Source organism: Carcharodon carcharias, chromosome 3 (assembly GCF_017639515.1).
Source record: "Carcharodon carcharias isolate sCarCar2 chromosome 3, sCarCar2.pri, whole genome shotgun sequence".
Classification (NCBI taxonomy): Eukaryota; Metazoa; Chordata; class Chondrichthyes; order Lamniformes; family Lamnidae; genus Carcharodon; species Carcharodon carcharias.
In genome coordinates this window covers 204,518,010-204,533,157 of record NC_054469.1, presented here as the reverse complement: position 1 = coordinate 204,533,157, position 15,148 = coordinate 204,518,010, and the positions used below count along the sequence as shown (strand labels likewise).

Genomic DNA, 15,148 nt, shown 5'->3' with positions numbered 1-15,148 from the left:
CCAGGTTGACATAAAATATTCCATGGCACTCTTTTGTAAAAGAGTTCTTCCCTGGTGTCCTTGCTGCTATTTATCACTCAACCATTACTACTAAAGCAGATTATCTGATTGCTTTAATTTTGCTATATGTAGGACCTTGCTGTGTGCAAATTGGTGGTTCCTGCATTACAACAGTAGATCACTTAAAAGGCCTTGTCTATAATGTGCTTTGTGACATCCTGAGGCTGTGAAAGGTGCCATCTAAGTGCAACTACTTCCTTTCAGCAATGATCCATTTCATAGTGCTTGTGTGGTCTTTCTACTCTTTCCCTTGCAGCAGCTGTAGGCAATAAAAATATTCATTATATTTTAAAGGCCCAAGTGTGGACACACACACCGAACTGGAGCAAAATTATCTTCCAGTGTCAACCCCAACCTTTAAAAAGGGTAGCAAGGTTCTACAAACTTCTTTCAAAGGGACATTTTTATGACACAGTGACTTCATTCTCTTCTGAAGAATATTGTTACATCTTGAAGAGGTATCAGGTGTCTCACTCAATTCAATGCTCACTTACAGCATTACTTTCCCTAAATGATCATTTTAATTCTTGATAATCTGATCATCATTAAAAAGACAATTAGAACCAAATATATTGGAGTTATGGAGAGTAATAGTTGGTCAAGTTAAGGAAATGTTCAGGACCAGCCTGACCTAGTAACAGAGAAGCAGAAAAAATACTCAGAATATGAGCAGCAGATAATTTACCTAGCACTCTTGGAAGCTATGATCAATATTGGCCTTATTGTAGCCTGGATCTAATTTAACTTGTCACATGAGCATTACTGTTTTGCTGCAAACTGATTTCCTTGGCTGGACCCACTGGATCACCCGTATCATTTAATAGTAAAATACTGACTGCTATGGTATAGAAATATAGCTCCTCAAGCCTGTTCTGTCATTCAATAAGATGAATGCTTATCTGTGACCTAACTCCTAGATGAGCACAGCTCCAAACACTCAAGAAGCTTGATACCATCCAGGATAAAGCAACCTGCTTGATCAGCATTCCATCCTCCACCTTCAGTATCCACCCTTGACACCATTGCACACCGTGGCTGCAGTGTGTACCGTCTACAAGATGCACTGCAGCAATTTGCCAAGGCTTCTTTGACAGCGCCTTCTAAACCTGCAACTTTACCACCTGGAAGGACAAGGGCAGCAGGCACATGAGAACATCTCCACCTCCATGTTCCCCTCCAAGTCACACACCATCCTGACTTGGAAATATATCGCTGATCCTTCATTGTCACTGGGTCAAAATCCTCTCTAACAGCACTGTAGGAGCACATGGACTACAGTGGGTCAAGAAGGCAGCATGGGAAGATGGCTCACCACTGTCTTCTCAAGGGCAATCAGGGATGGGCAATAAATGCTAGTCTTGAATTAATAAATAGAAAGAAATGCCTTTGGCCCATATTAGCCTTTGGTTACCAAAATCTGTCAATCTCGAATTTACTATTAACAATTGGCCTAGCATAAATGGCTGTTTGCAGAAGAAAGTTTCAATCTTCTACCACTCTTCGTGTGTAGAAGTGTTTCTTAGCTTCAATTCTGAAAGGTTGGCTCTTAATTTTAGGCTGTGTCCCTTAGTCTTAGACTCCTCAGCCATAGTTTCTCCTCAGAAATAGTTTTTCTCTATCCACCCTATTAGTTCCCGGAATATTTTAAAAGGTTTGAATCAAATCACACCATAGGGCGGAATCGTCCCAATTGACCTCTAGCCTTAGCAGCTTTTTGTGGGAAAGTTATAAATTTTCACTTCCCTTTTGTGAATAAGTGTTTCCTGATATCACCTCTAAATAGTCTAGCTCTAATTTTAAGGTTATGCCTTTTTGTTCTGGATTCCCCCATCTGAGAATATATTCTTTCACTATCTAACCTATCAAATCCTTTAATGGTCTTAAATATCTCAATTAGATCACTCCTTAATCTTCAATACTGAACTGATCACATTCAGTCCAAGTTTCTGATGATGTAAATTATACTACACTCATGTTGGCTAACGTGCGGAATACATCCACCTTCTGCTACTGCACTGCAGGTTTGAGTGACTTTGAAAGTCTTGTTATTTTTAGGTATAAGCAGATTTTCCTGAAAGATCACATATAAGTGCTCAGGAAGAATGTTTTAAAACTCCATGGAGTCTTTTTTTAACTCTCGCTGACATTAGAAAATTAAAAAATAGTGTATGAAATTTAGTGAGCTTATGAAATTATTACTGCTTATATTGATGCATGCCAAAATAATTATTGACACCTTTAAAGTGTGCGGTGTGTTACACAGTGTTTTAATAACAATTTACTTTTACAGTTAGAATCAACAGATATCCATATCCAGTTTTACAGAGGGAATGTCGGAGAACTGCATTAGCTGAATCATCTCAATCTCAAGAAACAGCGTATGTTTTCAAAGTCAACGCCTTTTTGAACACACTTGATTATATTTTTAATATATATTTCATTGACTTATATGCAGATGTTTCTAACATATGCTTTTCACAGATCAGCTATAGAGGAACGAGGAACCAAAGAAATTGAAGAGGAGGAAGAATTTGAAGAGGAGGAAGAATTTGAAGAGGAGGAAGAATTTGAAGAAGAGGCGGAATTTACAGAGGAAACAAAACCCGAGAGAATAACAGTTACAAATGATGGTAACCTCAATGGGACATTTCTGTACAGCTTTTTTTAACAACAGTTTAAATGCATTTGCTGTGCATGATTTGTATGTGCACAATTATGATATTAGAAACATGATATTCTTGTAGCTTCACTTTCATGAATGTCCCAATTGCTGCAAAGTAACACTTTAAGACATGTGTCACCATCAGTGTTGCCTGGTCAGCGATGGTGAAAACACATTGCACATACATATGAGTGGGATAAGCTGGCCAGACCCAAGTGTGTCAACAGGACTTCATGTTATCAGGAACAGTTGTTGTCCAAGGCATTGGGGAGCTTCCCTCACAAAGAGGATCTTAGTGACTCCCATCATACTGTCATTAATTTTATTTTTCAGGGTTTCCTCCAACGTGTGCCTTGTGAATGTTCTGACTAAAATCAGACTTGATTTGTAAACAATTGTTTACTTCAGTTATTGAGTTAGGGGGGCATGCATTCAAGATCTACTCCAGAGACTTGAGAACAAAATATAGATAGGCACTACAGTGCTGAGGGAGTGCTACACTGTCGTCTTTAGAATGAGATGTTAAATTAAGGCTCTCTCTACCCTTTCATGTGGAAATAGAAGATCCCATAACGCCATTTTGAAGAGGAGCAGGGGTGTTGTCCCCCAGTGTCCTGGCCAATATTTATCCCTTAACCAACATTTAAAACAGGTGATCTGTTTATGTATCTCTGCTGTTTGTGGGAGCTCACTGTGCACAACTTGACTACTTTCCTACATTATGATAGTCACTACATTTGAAAAAGTTAGCTGAAAAAAACTTTGGGATAGTCTGAGGTCTTAAAAGGTGCATTATAAATGCATGTTCTTTCCTTCTTCAACCAAACCAAAAAGAGATTTTGTCTAATTTCATGTAGTTTTCCACTGTTCCCAAGACTTAGACTTCATTGCCAGTTAAGCTAATGGGCAATAAAAATAACAGTGTAGGGTATTGGCATTCATCATTATTAAAGGGTAAACTGAATGGCCACTTATGGTGACTGCACATATGTAGTTAAATGTGAAAATCATTAAATTGCTGTCCAACTTGTCTTGCTTTTCCAGAAGTTTCACCACACTGGTATTCAGCATTAAAACACATAGGCCAGAATTTTCCCGTTCGTTTGCGGGGGTGGGCACCTGTACCCCAACACATAAAATGATGCACGGTGATGTCGGGCGAGCGTCCCAACGTCTCTGCTCGACATTGGATATTTAGATGGACAGGCGCACGATGTTCTCCGATGCGCGCCCGTCAATAATTAATCACCCAGTTAAAGCCCTCTAAGACAACAATTGACTGCAACTTTTCGGGGCCCGTGCGATCTTCAGGATGTAACACGGGCAGGCGGGTAGGAGATATTTGTATAAACCTCATCCATGGGCATGATAAGAGGGTTGAGTGAGGTCGTGAATGTTATCTTTCAGGTATTTAAGTGTGAAAGTTACAGATACTTGCCTGCGTGAGCAGGGATACTTCAAAACTCATACCGGTTGGGCAGGAGTAACAGCCTTCAGCTCAGGACTCTACAATAAAGATTATTTTTGGGGCCTGCAGTTTGCAGGAAGCCTTCCCTTAGCCTGGGAATGGGAGTTGTGATCTCCACTGGAGGCAGTTCCTCTGAGGAGGAAGGGAGGGCCAGGAGGGGGAGGAGGCCAGCTGTCCATATTCAGCCTCCAGGGGAGCCACCTTTGGGAGGACAGGCGCAGGCAAAATGGTCGCAGGGCCAACAGGCAGTCCAAGGTGGAAGGGTCCGCAGAATATGCCACTATCCTGCTGCCAGGGTATACAGGCGGCAAAGCAGCTACCTCAATATGTCTGGGGTGCAGTGCGAAGGAGGCTCCGTCTCTCAAGGGAGACAGTCAACTATATCTGTCAGATGATAAGGCCTGAGATCTCCACTAACTGTATGGGTGGGCACCCCATGCCAGTGGCTCTAAAGGTCAGAGATGCCCTCAACTTCTATGCCTCTGGCTCTTTCCAGAGGTCAGTGGGTGATCTTTGCGGTGTCTCCCAATCAGCTGTCTGCAATTATGTCAAGCAGGTGACAGACACTCTGTTCAGGCATGCATTGACTTTCATTCACTACCACTGGGACAAGGCCAGCTAGACAGAGCGAGCCAAAGGCTTCGCAGTGATTTCTGGGTTCCCCCGCTTCCAGGGTGCAGTCAACTGCACACATGTGGCCATCAAAGTGCCAGCAGGTCAGCCCGGACAACAGGAAGAGATTCCACTCCTTGAACGTGTAAGTTTGTGCAAGGTACCCAGGCAGCTCCTATGACGTTTACATCCTCAGACACTCCCAGGTGCCGAGGCTTTTCAGTGCTTCAGCCTGGCTGGATGGATGGCTGCTGGGTGACAAGGGCTATCCCCTCAAAAGGTGGCTCATGACGCCTCTCCACCATCCAAGAACAGAGACTGAGCAGCAATACAATAGGAGCCATGCCTCCACAAGGGCTGAGATGGAGAGAACCATTGGTCTTCTCAAGATGCGCTTCCGATGCCTGGACCACTCAGGGGGTGCACTCCAATACCACCCAGATCGTGTGTTGCTGATTGTGGTTGCATGCTGTGCACTCCACAATCTGGCGCTGGAAAGGGGCAGTGGATGAGGAAGACATAGACGCAGTTGCTCCGGATGCCCACGATGAGTCCAGCAGTGAGTCCGAGGATGAACATGTACAAGAGAGCGCTGAGGGGGTAGATGCTGACCCGGGCATACTCCAGGGAGGCAGGGACACCCAGGAGGCTTTAATCCAAAGAATCTTCAGCTAACCCAACACAGATGAACCTTCAACACATGCCAGGGCTGCGGACTCCATACTCGATACCTAAGTGCTAAATCTGCCTGGATAGTAACATTAACTAAGGCCCTTGTCAATAAAGCTCAATGTCAAACAACTCACTCATAACATCATGGCTTCCTGTCCACTTGCAGTAGTAAGGAATCACCCTGAGGCATGGCAACATATCAAAATTCATTGAGAAAACAAATGTAACTTCATAAACCAAAAAAAAATGTTGGACATCACACCAAGTCATCAATAAGGGCTATGGGCCAATATAAAAGCACCAGTGAGAAATCTGTGGTGTGCCTAAGCTGCCTTAAATTTACGCTTATGGTTGCTACGTCTAGGGGCTGTCCCCTCGCTGGCACTGGCATCTGAGACAGCCTGCTCACTGTGCTGTCCTGTTGGCTTCAATGCCCTTGGCGGCTGTCCTCTGGCCTGTGGAGCCTTTAATGGCCATACTTGGGAGGGAGCGGCCAGTTCCACAGCTGGCATCTCCCCAGTCGTCGCAGCCTCATTGGATGGCACAGTCACTGGCAGAGGGGCGGAGGAGCTGCTGCCCTCATTCTGAGCGCCCTGAGAGGAGCCCGCGGGGATGATAGGCAGCTGCTGCGACGACGTGAGGTTGCTTCGGACTTCCTTGCTCACTGCAGATGGATGGGCACCGAGCTGGGATACTTGCTGCCCAAACCATCTCCCACACAGGCATTGACCAGCTGAGATCAATGTCACTGTGAGGGCTTGCAGGTCCGAGTTCAACACCAGGAGGCCCTGATTGTTCTCCTGGAGGAGCCTCTCTACGAGAGTCACCACTGTCTCCATGGAGAAAGCATGGCGCTCGGTGATGCTCCACGTGGATTCCTCAAGCATGGGCATCATGCCTCATGTATCTCTGCCAGATCCTCCCGCACACCTTGCTGCACTTCCACTATTTGTTGCCTCACAGGCGACTCCAGAGGCACATCGCCGGCCACCAACCGAGCATGTACCTGGCCCCCAGCAGTCCTCCGACTGCCGGCACCCTGGGCACTCTCTGTCTCTGCCCGCACCTCAAGCGAGTGTGAAGTGCTCTCACTACCATGCCCCAGGACACTAGCCAAAGATCTAATTCCCACCGAGGTGCTAGTATCTGCACTGGTGCCTGCCTGGCTGAGATGGTGTGATGCCGGTGAGTGGATTTCCTCTGCTCCAGTGATGCTGAAAGGAAGAACAAGGACATTTGATTAGTTAAAGTGCAGACAATGTCAATTTGCCTGCTGGTCCCCTGGATCATTATGCGCTCATCCTTCCATAATCAATGGTCAACCCATGTTGCTAACTTCAATCACTGAGCATTCAGCAGTGCCTTGGCTTTTAGGACATACATGGTGACCTGAGTGCTGGCCAAACATACATCCCCGTGGCACCCCAGCTTCACCGCATTATGCCTAGGTGCAGATCCTTGACTTTCACCCCTATTCTATACTCTGGGTGTCAGTGTCACACATGCTGCGGGTGTAGAACCCATCCTAGTTCCACCCTCTCAGGGTGAACTAGGCATAGGCAATATCTGCTGGCACACCCAGCGAGGGATCCACGTTGCTGTACTCAGAGTTGTGGGGTGGAGGGTTTGGGCGGGTGGCTGAGGGGAAAAATGACGGCTGCATTAAGCTACCCAAGCCAACATGGTACTCACCCTTCCCAAGCATAAGAGGTCATTGAACCTTTTGCGGCACGGGACCCATATGCGCCGCACCACATCATGGGAGCTCATGCTCTCGGCCACCTCCTCCCTTGCACGTTTGGTCAGGTGGGGAGGCCTCTGCTTCCCATCGCTTGGAATCAGGACCTCCAGCTGCACTGCCATCTCCTCCAGGTGGGCAGCTAGGCACTTGTCAGAGAAACGAGGGGCACACTGCCCCGCTGCCCTACCCTCTGGCCTGGCCGGCCCCGCTGGCCTACCCTCCGGACTTGCGTGATGCACGGTAGCCCTCTGCTGTGCTCTTCTCCTGGCCATTGTGAGCAGCCTTGCACAGGCTGTCAGGCCTTCACTTAAACAGGCTGCCGGGTTGCCATTGGACTTAGCAGTCTGTGCATGCCCGCTGCCACCCGCCCACTCCCGTTATCCTCGGGAGCCGAGAAATACTTTGGGCGGGCCTTAATTGGCCCATCCATGTAAAATGGCAGCGCCAACCCGATTGCGGGTGGTGATTGGGTCTCCACCCATGCCCGCTCCTGCATGGCCCGCCTAACATGGGGAAGTCCTCCCCATAGAATGCGTGTGCTAGCCCACTAGATGGCCACTAAACTCACTAGCATAGGTTAAAGCTTGTCCATTCTAGTGTAAGTAGATTTTTACTAGCATGGTACCTCATAATGCTGCGAAATAAACCTCTCAGGCACTGAAAACAAACTTTTCCAAATGTGAAGCCTAATTCCTTCAGATTTTATTTATTTTTTCCTTTATCCTTTCATGGGATGTAGGCAGGACCTGTATTTTTTGCCCATCCCTAATTGCCCTTGAACTGAGTGGTTTGCACACCATTTCACAGGGCAGTTAATAATCAATCATATTGCTGTGGTTCTGGAGTCACATGTAGGCCAGATCAAGTAAGGAAGGCAGATTTCCTTCCCTTAAGGGTATTAGTGAACCAGTTGGGTTTTTATGACAATCAATGATGATTTCATGGTTATCATTACTGAGACTAGCTTTTCAATTCCAGATTTATTATGAATTTAAATTCCATCAGCTGCCATGGGGGATTTGAACCCTTGTACTCAGAACATTAGCCTGGGCCTCTGGATTGCTAGTATAGTGATGCTAGCACTGTGTCACCATCTCTCCAAATACTACCGGAGGAGTTAAAAAATTGTAAATACTTTTTAACTTCTTGTTTTTATTTATCTTTCATTTTCATTTATCTCTTTTAATCCCATTTTTATCTCCCCTTTATTTCACTTTTTGTTCATGATTTGACCTTGAATTAAATATTCTAACTCGCACTTCCTAGTTTAGGTTGTAAGTGACTTATTAAGAATTCTTCAGTCAGGCTCACATAGGTCCCAGATCCCTTATAGAAATCAGCTTTTGATTTCTAATTGTGGTTGGTTTCCTGGCTAACTTCTCTGTTCAAGGGGAGCCAAACCTCTATCAAAGTCCAGTTATATATTACATTACAAACGCCCACAGAATATCTGTGGTTTAGTGTAAGTTGATCGCAAAATCCAAGCCATTATGAATTTGGTAACTCACTCTGACGTAACAAACTCCTTTAATTTGTTTCCTTGTTCCCTTCCAGATGTGTGCTTGCTTAATCAGGATGGAGGGACCTGTCAGAATTATGTTGTGAAATGGTACTTTGACCAAGTTCAGCAGGGCTGCACCCGGTTCTGGTACAGCGGATGCAGAGGAAACAAGAATCGGTTTGATACCCAGGAGGAATGTGAAGCCTCATGCCTGAAATCACGCTAGAGAATGCCACAGTGCTAACATACAACATGTATTAGGTTTTAAAATGGACATTTGAGAGATGACTGTATCAGAACGAATAAGTGCAAGGCCTCTGTGGACCTGGTCAGTGTGTAGCTGAGCCAGCAGGATCTCAAATCTGGACTCTGCAAGTGTCTCATTTATAACTTGGACTTTGATAGAGGTTTGGCTAACAGAGAAGTTAGCCAGGAAACCAACCATAAGCAGTGTGCCTTTTGCTGAATGTCTACTTGTGTAGGTGTTTGGAGAGGAAAGAATAATATAACATTGCTGTGAAAATTTCTGTATGGGATTAGCCCTCTACATTTACTGTCAAAGCTCAGACATGAATAATGGCCACCAGGGGCATTACCTAACACAGCTTCTGGAAAGGAGGGGGAGTGAGGAGTGGATAAGCAGATGAGGAATAAGTCTACTAAGCATATATATATATATATGTATATATATATATATATAAATTCATTTGTACAGAACTCATCTAATTGTCTAATTAAAATTGTACATGCGTTCTTACAGTGTTGGTGTTCAAAGTATGAGTGCTGTGTCTTTTGTGTTTGACACCTGAAATGCCACATGTCTAACCATTTATTATTTGACCCATGCTCTTTGTTACAAATCTTTAGGCAAGTAGAGTCTGACTCAGGACAAGGAGAGAGCATTGCAGGTAACAAGGAGAGCCTCATTTAATTGAAACATGTGAGCAGTATCGTGGTTGGATTACTTAGCTTTCTTTGTTGACATATGTTTGCTTTCTCAGTTTCTGTCATCCATCATTTCCAGCTGCAAGATGTTGCTTTTTGACTTGAATTAAAAAAAATCACTGCAACTGCCATTCCATTTGTAATTTATATTTTCCTGCACATACCCCAACAAAACTGATATTATACGAGGAGTGCTTGAAGATTGCGTATCTCTGATGTATAGCTATTCTGCAACTAACAGTGTTGCAGCCTCTGCTGTTGGGCGCTCAGATTAATGCAATACCTTGCTGAGCAAAGGAAAGGCATTATTTTTTTTAATTCATTTATGGGGTGTTGGTGTCATTGGCTAGGCCAGCATTTATTGCCCATCCCTAATTGCCCTTGAGAAGGTGATGGTGAGCTGATTTCTTGAACCACTGCAGTCCCTGTGGTGTAGGTACTCCCACAGTGCTGTTAAGGAGGGAGTTCCAGGATTTTGACCCAGCGACAGTGAAGGAACAGCGATATATTTCCAAGTCAGGATGGTGAGTGGCTTCGAGGGACCTTGCAGGTGGTGGTGTTCCCAATTATCTGTTGCCCTTATCCTTCTAGATGGTGGCGGTTGTGGATTTGGAAGGTGCTGACTAAGGAGCCTTGGTGAATTTTTGCAGCGCACCTTGCAGGTGGTACACACTGCTGCCACTGTGTGTCGATGGCGGAGGGAGTGAATGTTTGTGGAAAGGGTGCCAATTAAGCAGGCTGCTTTGTCTGGATGGTACCTTGAGGAACTCTTGCAGTGTTGTCCTGGGACTGAGATTTTTAAAACAGCCACAACCATCTTCCTTTGTGCTAGGTATGAATCGAACCAGTGGAGAGCTTTCCCACGATTCCCTTTGACTCCAGTATTGCTAGGGTTCCCTCATGCCACATTCAATCAAATGCTGCTTTGATGTCAAGGGCAGTCGCTGTCATCTCAACTCTGGAGTTCAGCTCTTTTGTCCATGTTTGAACCAATGGTGTAATGAGGTCAGAAGCTGAGTGACCCTGGCGGAACACAAACATTCACTCCCTCTGCCATCGACACACAGTGGCAGCAGTGTGTATTTGGGAACACCACCACCTGCAAGATCCCTCGAAGCCACTCACCATCCTGACTTGGAAATATATCGCTGTTCCTTCACTGTCGCTGGGTCAAAATCCTGGAACTCCCTCCCTAACAGCACTGTGGGAGTACCTGCACCACAGGGACTGCAGTGGTTCAAGAAAGCAGCTCACCACCACCTTCTCAAGGGCAATCAATGAGCAGGTTATTGCTAAGCAAGTGCCGCTTGATAGCACTGTTGATGACCCCTTCCATCACTTTACTGATGATTAGGAGTAGACTGATGGAGTGGTAATTGGCTGCTTTTTGTGCACAGGACATACCTGGGCAATTTTCCACATAGCCGGATAGATGTCAGTGTTGTAGCTGTACTGGAACAGCTGGGATAGAGGCGTAGCAAGTTCTGGAGCATAAGTCTTCAATATTATTGCTGGAATATTGACAGGGCCCATGGCCTTTGCAATATCCAGTGCCTTTAGTTGTTTCTTGATATCACGTGGAGTGAATCAAATTGGCTGAAGACTGGAATCTCTGAGGCTAGGGATCTCTGGAGGAGGCCGAGTTGGATCATCCACTTGGCACTTCTGGCTGAAGATTGTTGCAAATGCTTCAGCCTTATTTTTTGCACTGATGTGCTGGGCTCCTCCATCATTGAGGATGGGGATATTTGTGGAACCTCCTCCTCCAGTGAGTTGTTTAATTGTCCACCACCACTAATGACTGGATGAGCTTAGATTTGATCCGTTGGTTGTGGAATCGCTTAGCACTATCACTTGCTGCTTATCTTGTTTGGCATGCAAGTAGTGCTGTGTTATGGCTTCACCAGGTTGACACCTCATTTTTAGGTGTGCCTGCTGCAGCTCCTGGTATGCCCTCCTGCGCTCATCATTGAACCAAGGTTGATCTCTCGGCTTGGTGGTAATGGTAGAGTGGGGGATATGTTGTGCCATGAGGTTACAGATGGTGGTTAAGTACAGTTTTGTTGCTGCTGATGGCCCACCTCATGGATGCCCACTCTTGAGTTGCTAGATCTGTTCGAAATCTATGCCATCTGGCATGATGGTAGTGCCACACAACACAGTGGAGGGTATCCTCAATGTGAAGATGGGATTTTGTCTCCAGAGGGACTGTGTGGAGAATAAATCATATTTCCATATTTTGAGGCTATGAATGATAAACATGTTTCCTTGAACTTTGGGATCAGCTAAGAATGTGGCTGCAGTGTGACATGTGAAAACAGTTAGAAGCATGGGCAGGCTTTGCTACCAGGTGACAGCAGAATGTCCCATGTCTGATATGAAGACAATGACAGCATTTGAGAGTGATTATAATGAGGAGAGTGGTGCAGTGTGCAGTAGTGAATGGGGGAGGGGAGTGATGCATGGAACGAGTTGGAACACAAAAGGCTGAATTTTCGCCTAGGCATGCCAACAAGCACGAGTGTGAAATGGCGTGCAATGACGGCGGGCGAGCATCCTGATGTCATCGCGCACTCGCGTGATATTTCAGTCGGCAGGCAGACGCAGGAGTCAGCAGCGCGACCACCGACAATTAAGAGGGCTGTTAAGCCCATTAATTCATTAATTAAATGGAATTTTTCCCTGCCTGTCCAACCTTACAGTTGGCAAGTGGCAAAAAGGCCAAACGGATTTTGAGGAAACCTCATCCACAGGCAGGATGAGGTTTCCGATGTTAATTAAAAACAAAATAAAAATATTTCAATGTCATTCCTCACCTGTCCCTGCTCATGTGAAGTGAGTCACATGAGGGGACGTTTTCTTTAATTTTACCATCTTTATTTGTAGAGTTAAAAATCTTCAGCTCCCTGAGGCCGTTCTGTGTCTTCAGGGAGCTTTCTGTAAGTGCACCCGTGCACCCAAGCTTGCCCTCCTCCCTCCCCCACCCAGGCAGCGTTGGGTGTTCCAGTGTGTAATTCACGTTGGCTGGCCGTTAATTGGCTAGCCAGTGTGAAATTGTGGTCGGGGCCTGAAAGTGGGTGGTGGACCATTGCATGGCAGCTCACGGGTCCATTCGCTCAACGAGGGGAAAATCCTCCCCAAAGTGATTCATGCCTTGACTGACCACGTAAGATATTGAACTTTTTTCTGAACTGTACCGAGGGTTAATGCTGACATTATTTACCCAGCCTGATATCTCCCTCTAGGCCTTTTGTAGGATCTGTCTGAAGTCTCTTCTTCCTTCCATGAGGAACGATATCTCCTTGTCACCCCTGACCTCTCCTAACATCACGGTGTCAAAGAAACCTGGGGCCTTTGTAAACCCCATCCACACGAAGCAGAGGCACATCTCACAGTCTACCTTTAATAGGAGCTGGGCTGACTGGACAATCAACCCTCTTCATTAGCCAGCTCCCTGTCACCATGGTGGAGAGTGTGGGCAGCTGGCCAATCACAATCAAATGATGGCCAACCATCAAAATGGAATGGCCAGTGACCTGATGGCTTCACTCACCAGATGCTAAAGCACAAGTCAAAAATCATTCCCCCAATATCAGCTGTGTCGGCACTAGAGTATGAACAGAAATGAAATATTCTGAAAGTTCAATGTTCCCAATGGAAAGTTTACTGCAGATAGTATAATTGATAGGTTTGTAAACCTTCCAACCAGGAAATAAATTAACTGTTTAAAAATTGAGTTGACAATGCCAACTGGCCTTGTATCATAATCTCTAGTTATGCTCTTCCCTCCCCAAGAAACATCCTTTCCGTGTCCACTCTATAAAAGCTTTTCGTAATTTAAAAACCTCTATTAGGTCACCCCTCTTCCTTTTTTTCAAGAAATAAAGGACCCGGTTTGTCAACCTTTTCCTGATATGTATACTCAAGCATTTCTGGTATCTTCCTTGTAAGTCTCCTCTGCAATTTCTCCAGTGCCGCTATATCCAATTTATAATATGGCAACCAGAAATACACACGGTTCTTTAAGTGTGGCCTAACTAAGGTTTGATGCAGGTTTTCTGTTAATCATTCATGGGATGTGGGTGTTGCTGGCTAGGCCAGCATTTATTGCACATCCCTAATTGCATTTGAAAAAGTGGTGGTGAGCTGCCTTCTTAAACCACTGCAGTCCATGTGGTGTAGGTACACCCACATTGCTGTTAAGGAGGGAGTTCCAGGATTGTGACCCAGTGACAACAAAGGAACGGTGATATATTTCCAAGTCAGGATGGTGTGTGGCTTGGAGAGGAAATTCCAGGTCGTGGTGTTCCCAAGTATCTGCAGCCCTTGTCCTTCTAGATGGTAGTGGTTGTGGGTTTGGAAGGTACTGTTGAAGATGGTACACACTGCTGCCACTGTGTGTCAGTGGTGGAGGGAGTGAACGTTTGTGGATGTGGTGCAGGCTGCTTTGTCCCGGATGGTGTCAAGCTTCTTGAGTTGTTGGAGCTGTACAATCCAGGCATGCGGAGAGCATTCCATCACGATCCTGACTTGTGGCTTGCAGACAGTGGACAGGCTTTGGGGAGTCAGAAGGTGAGTTAGTCACCACAGGATTCCTAGCCTCTTTACTGCTCTTGTAGCCACAGTATTTATATGGCTAGTCCAGTTCAGTTTCTGGTCAACGGTAACCCCCAGGATGTTGACAGTGAGGAATTCAGCAATGGTAATACCATTGAATGTCAAGGGCCGATGGTTAGGTTCTCTCTTGTTGGAGATGACCATTGCCTGGCACTTGCGTGGTATGAATGTTACTTGCCACTTGTAAGACCAAGCCTGGATATTGTCCAGGTCTTGCTGCATTTGTATATGGACTGCTTCAGTATCCGAGGAGTTGCAAATGGTGTTGAACATTGTGCAATCATCGGTGAACATCCCCATTTCTGACCTTATGATGGAAGGAAGGTCATTGATGAAGCAGCTGAAGATGGTTGGGCTGAGGACACTACCCTGAGGAACTCCTGCCGTGATGCCCTGGAATTGAGATGATTGACCTCCAACAACCACAACCATCTTCCTCTGTGCTCGGTATGACTCCAACCAGCAGAAAGTTTTCTTCCTGATTCCCATTGACTCCAATTTTGCTAAGGCTCCTTGATGTCACACTCAGTCAAATGTGGCCTTGATGTCAAGGGCAATCATTCTCACCTCATAGGTTTAGTATAACTTCCCTAAATTTTCAATTCTGCCCCTTTAGAAATAAAGCCTAGTACTTGCTTTACCTTGTTTATGGCCTTGCTAACTCTGGTGCAACTTTTAGTGATTGGTGTATTTGTACTCCAAAATCCCTTTGTACTTCTACCTTACTTATATTTGCACATTCCATGTTCAAATTATGTTCATGGTCTTCCAAATACTTGGAAGTGTCAGTGTTAGAATGATTACTGTGATGTGTGATTTATTATTACTTGGAGTGGTGGACTTGAAATGTAAAATTGTAGAATGGTTACA

General features: G+C 45.4%; 1 protein-coding gene across 1 annotated transcript in view; it reads left to right on the top strand.

The window, feature by feature from the left end:
* Positions 1 to 8,942, top strand: part of LOC121276075 (collagen alpha-6(VI) chain-like) — a 120,993-nt gene extending 112,051 nt beyond the window's left edge. The window contains exons 42-43 of the mRNA XM_041184015.1: positions 2,547 to 2,690; positions 8,770 to 8,942. Coding sequence (XP_041039949.1) covers positions 2,547 to 2,690; positions 8,770 to 8,942 — 317 coding nt within the window. The remainder of the gene's footprint in view (positions 1 to 2,546; positions 2,691 to 8,769) is intronic.
* Positions 8,943 to 15,148: the final 6,206 nt, after the last annotated feature.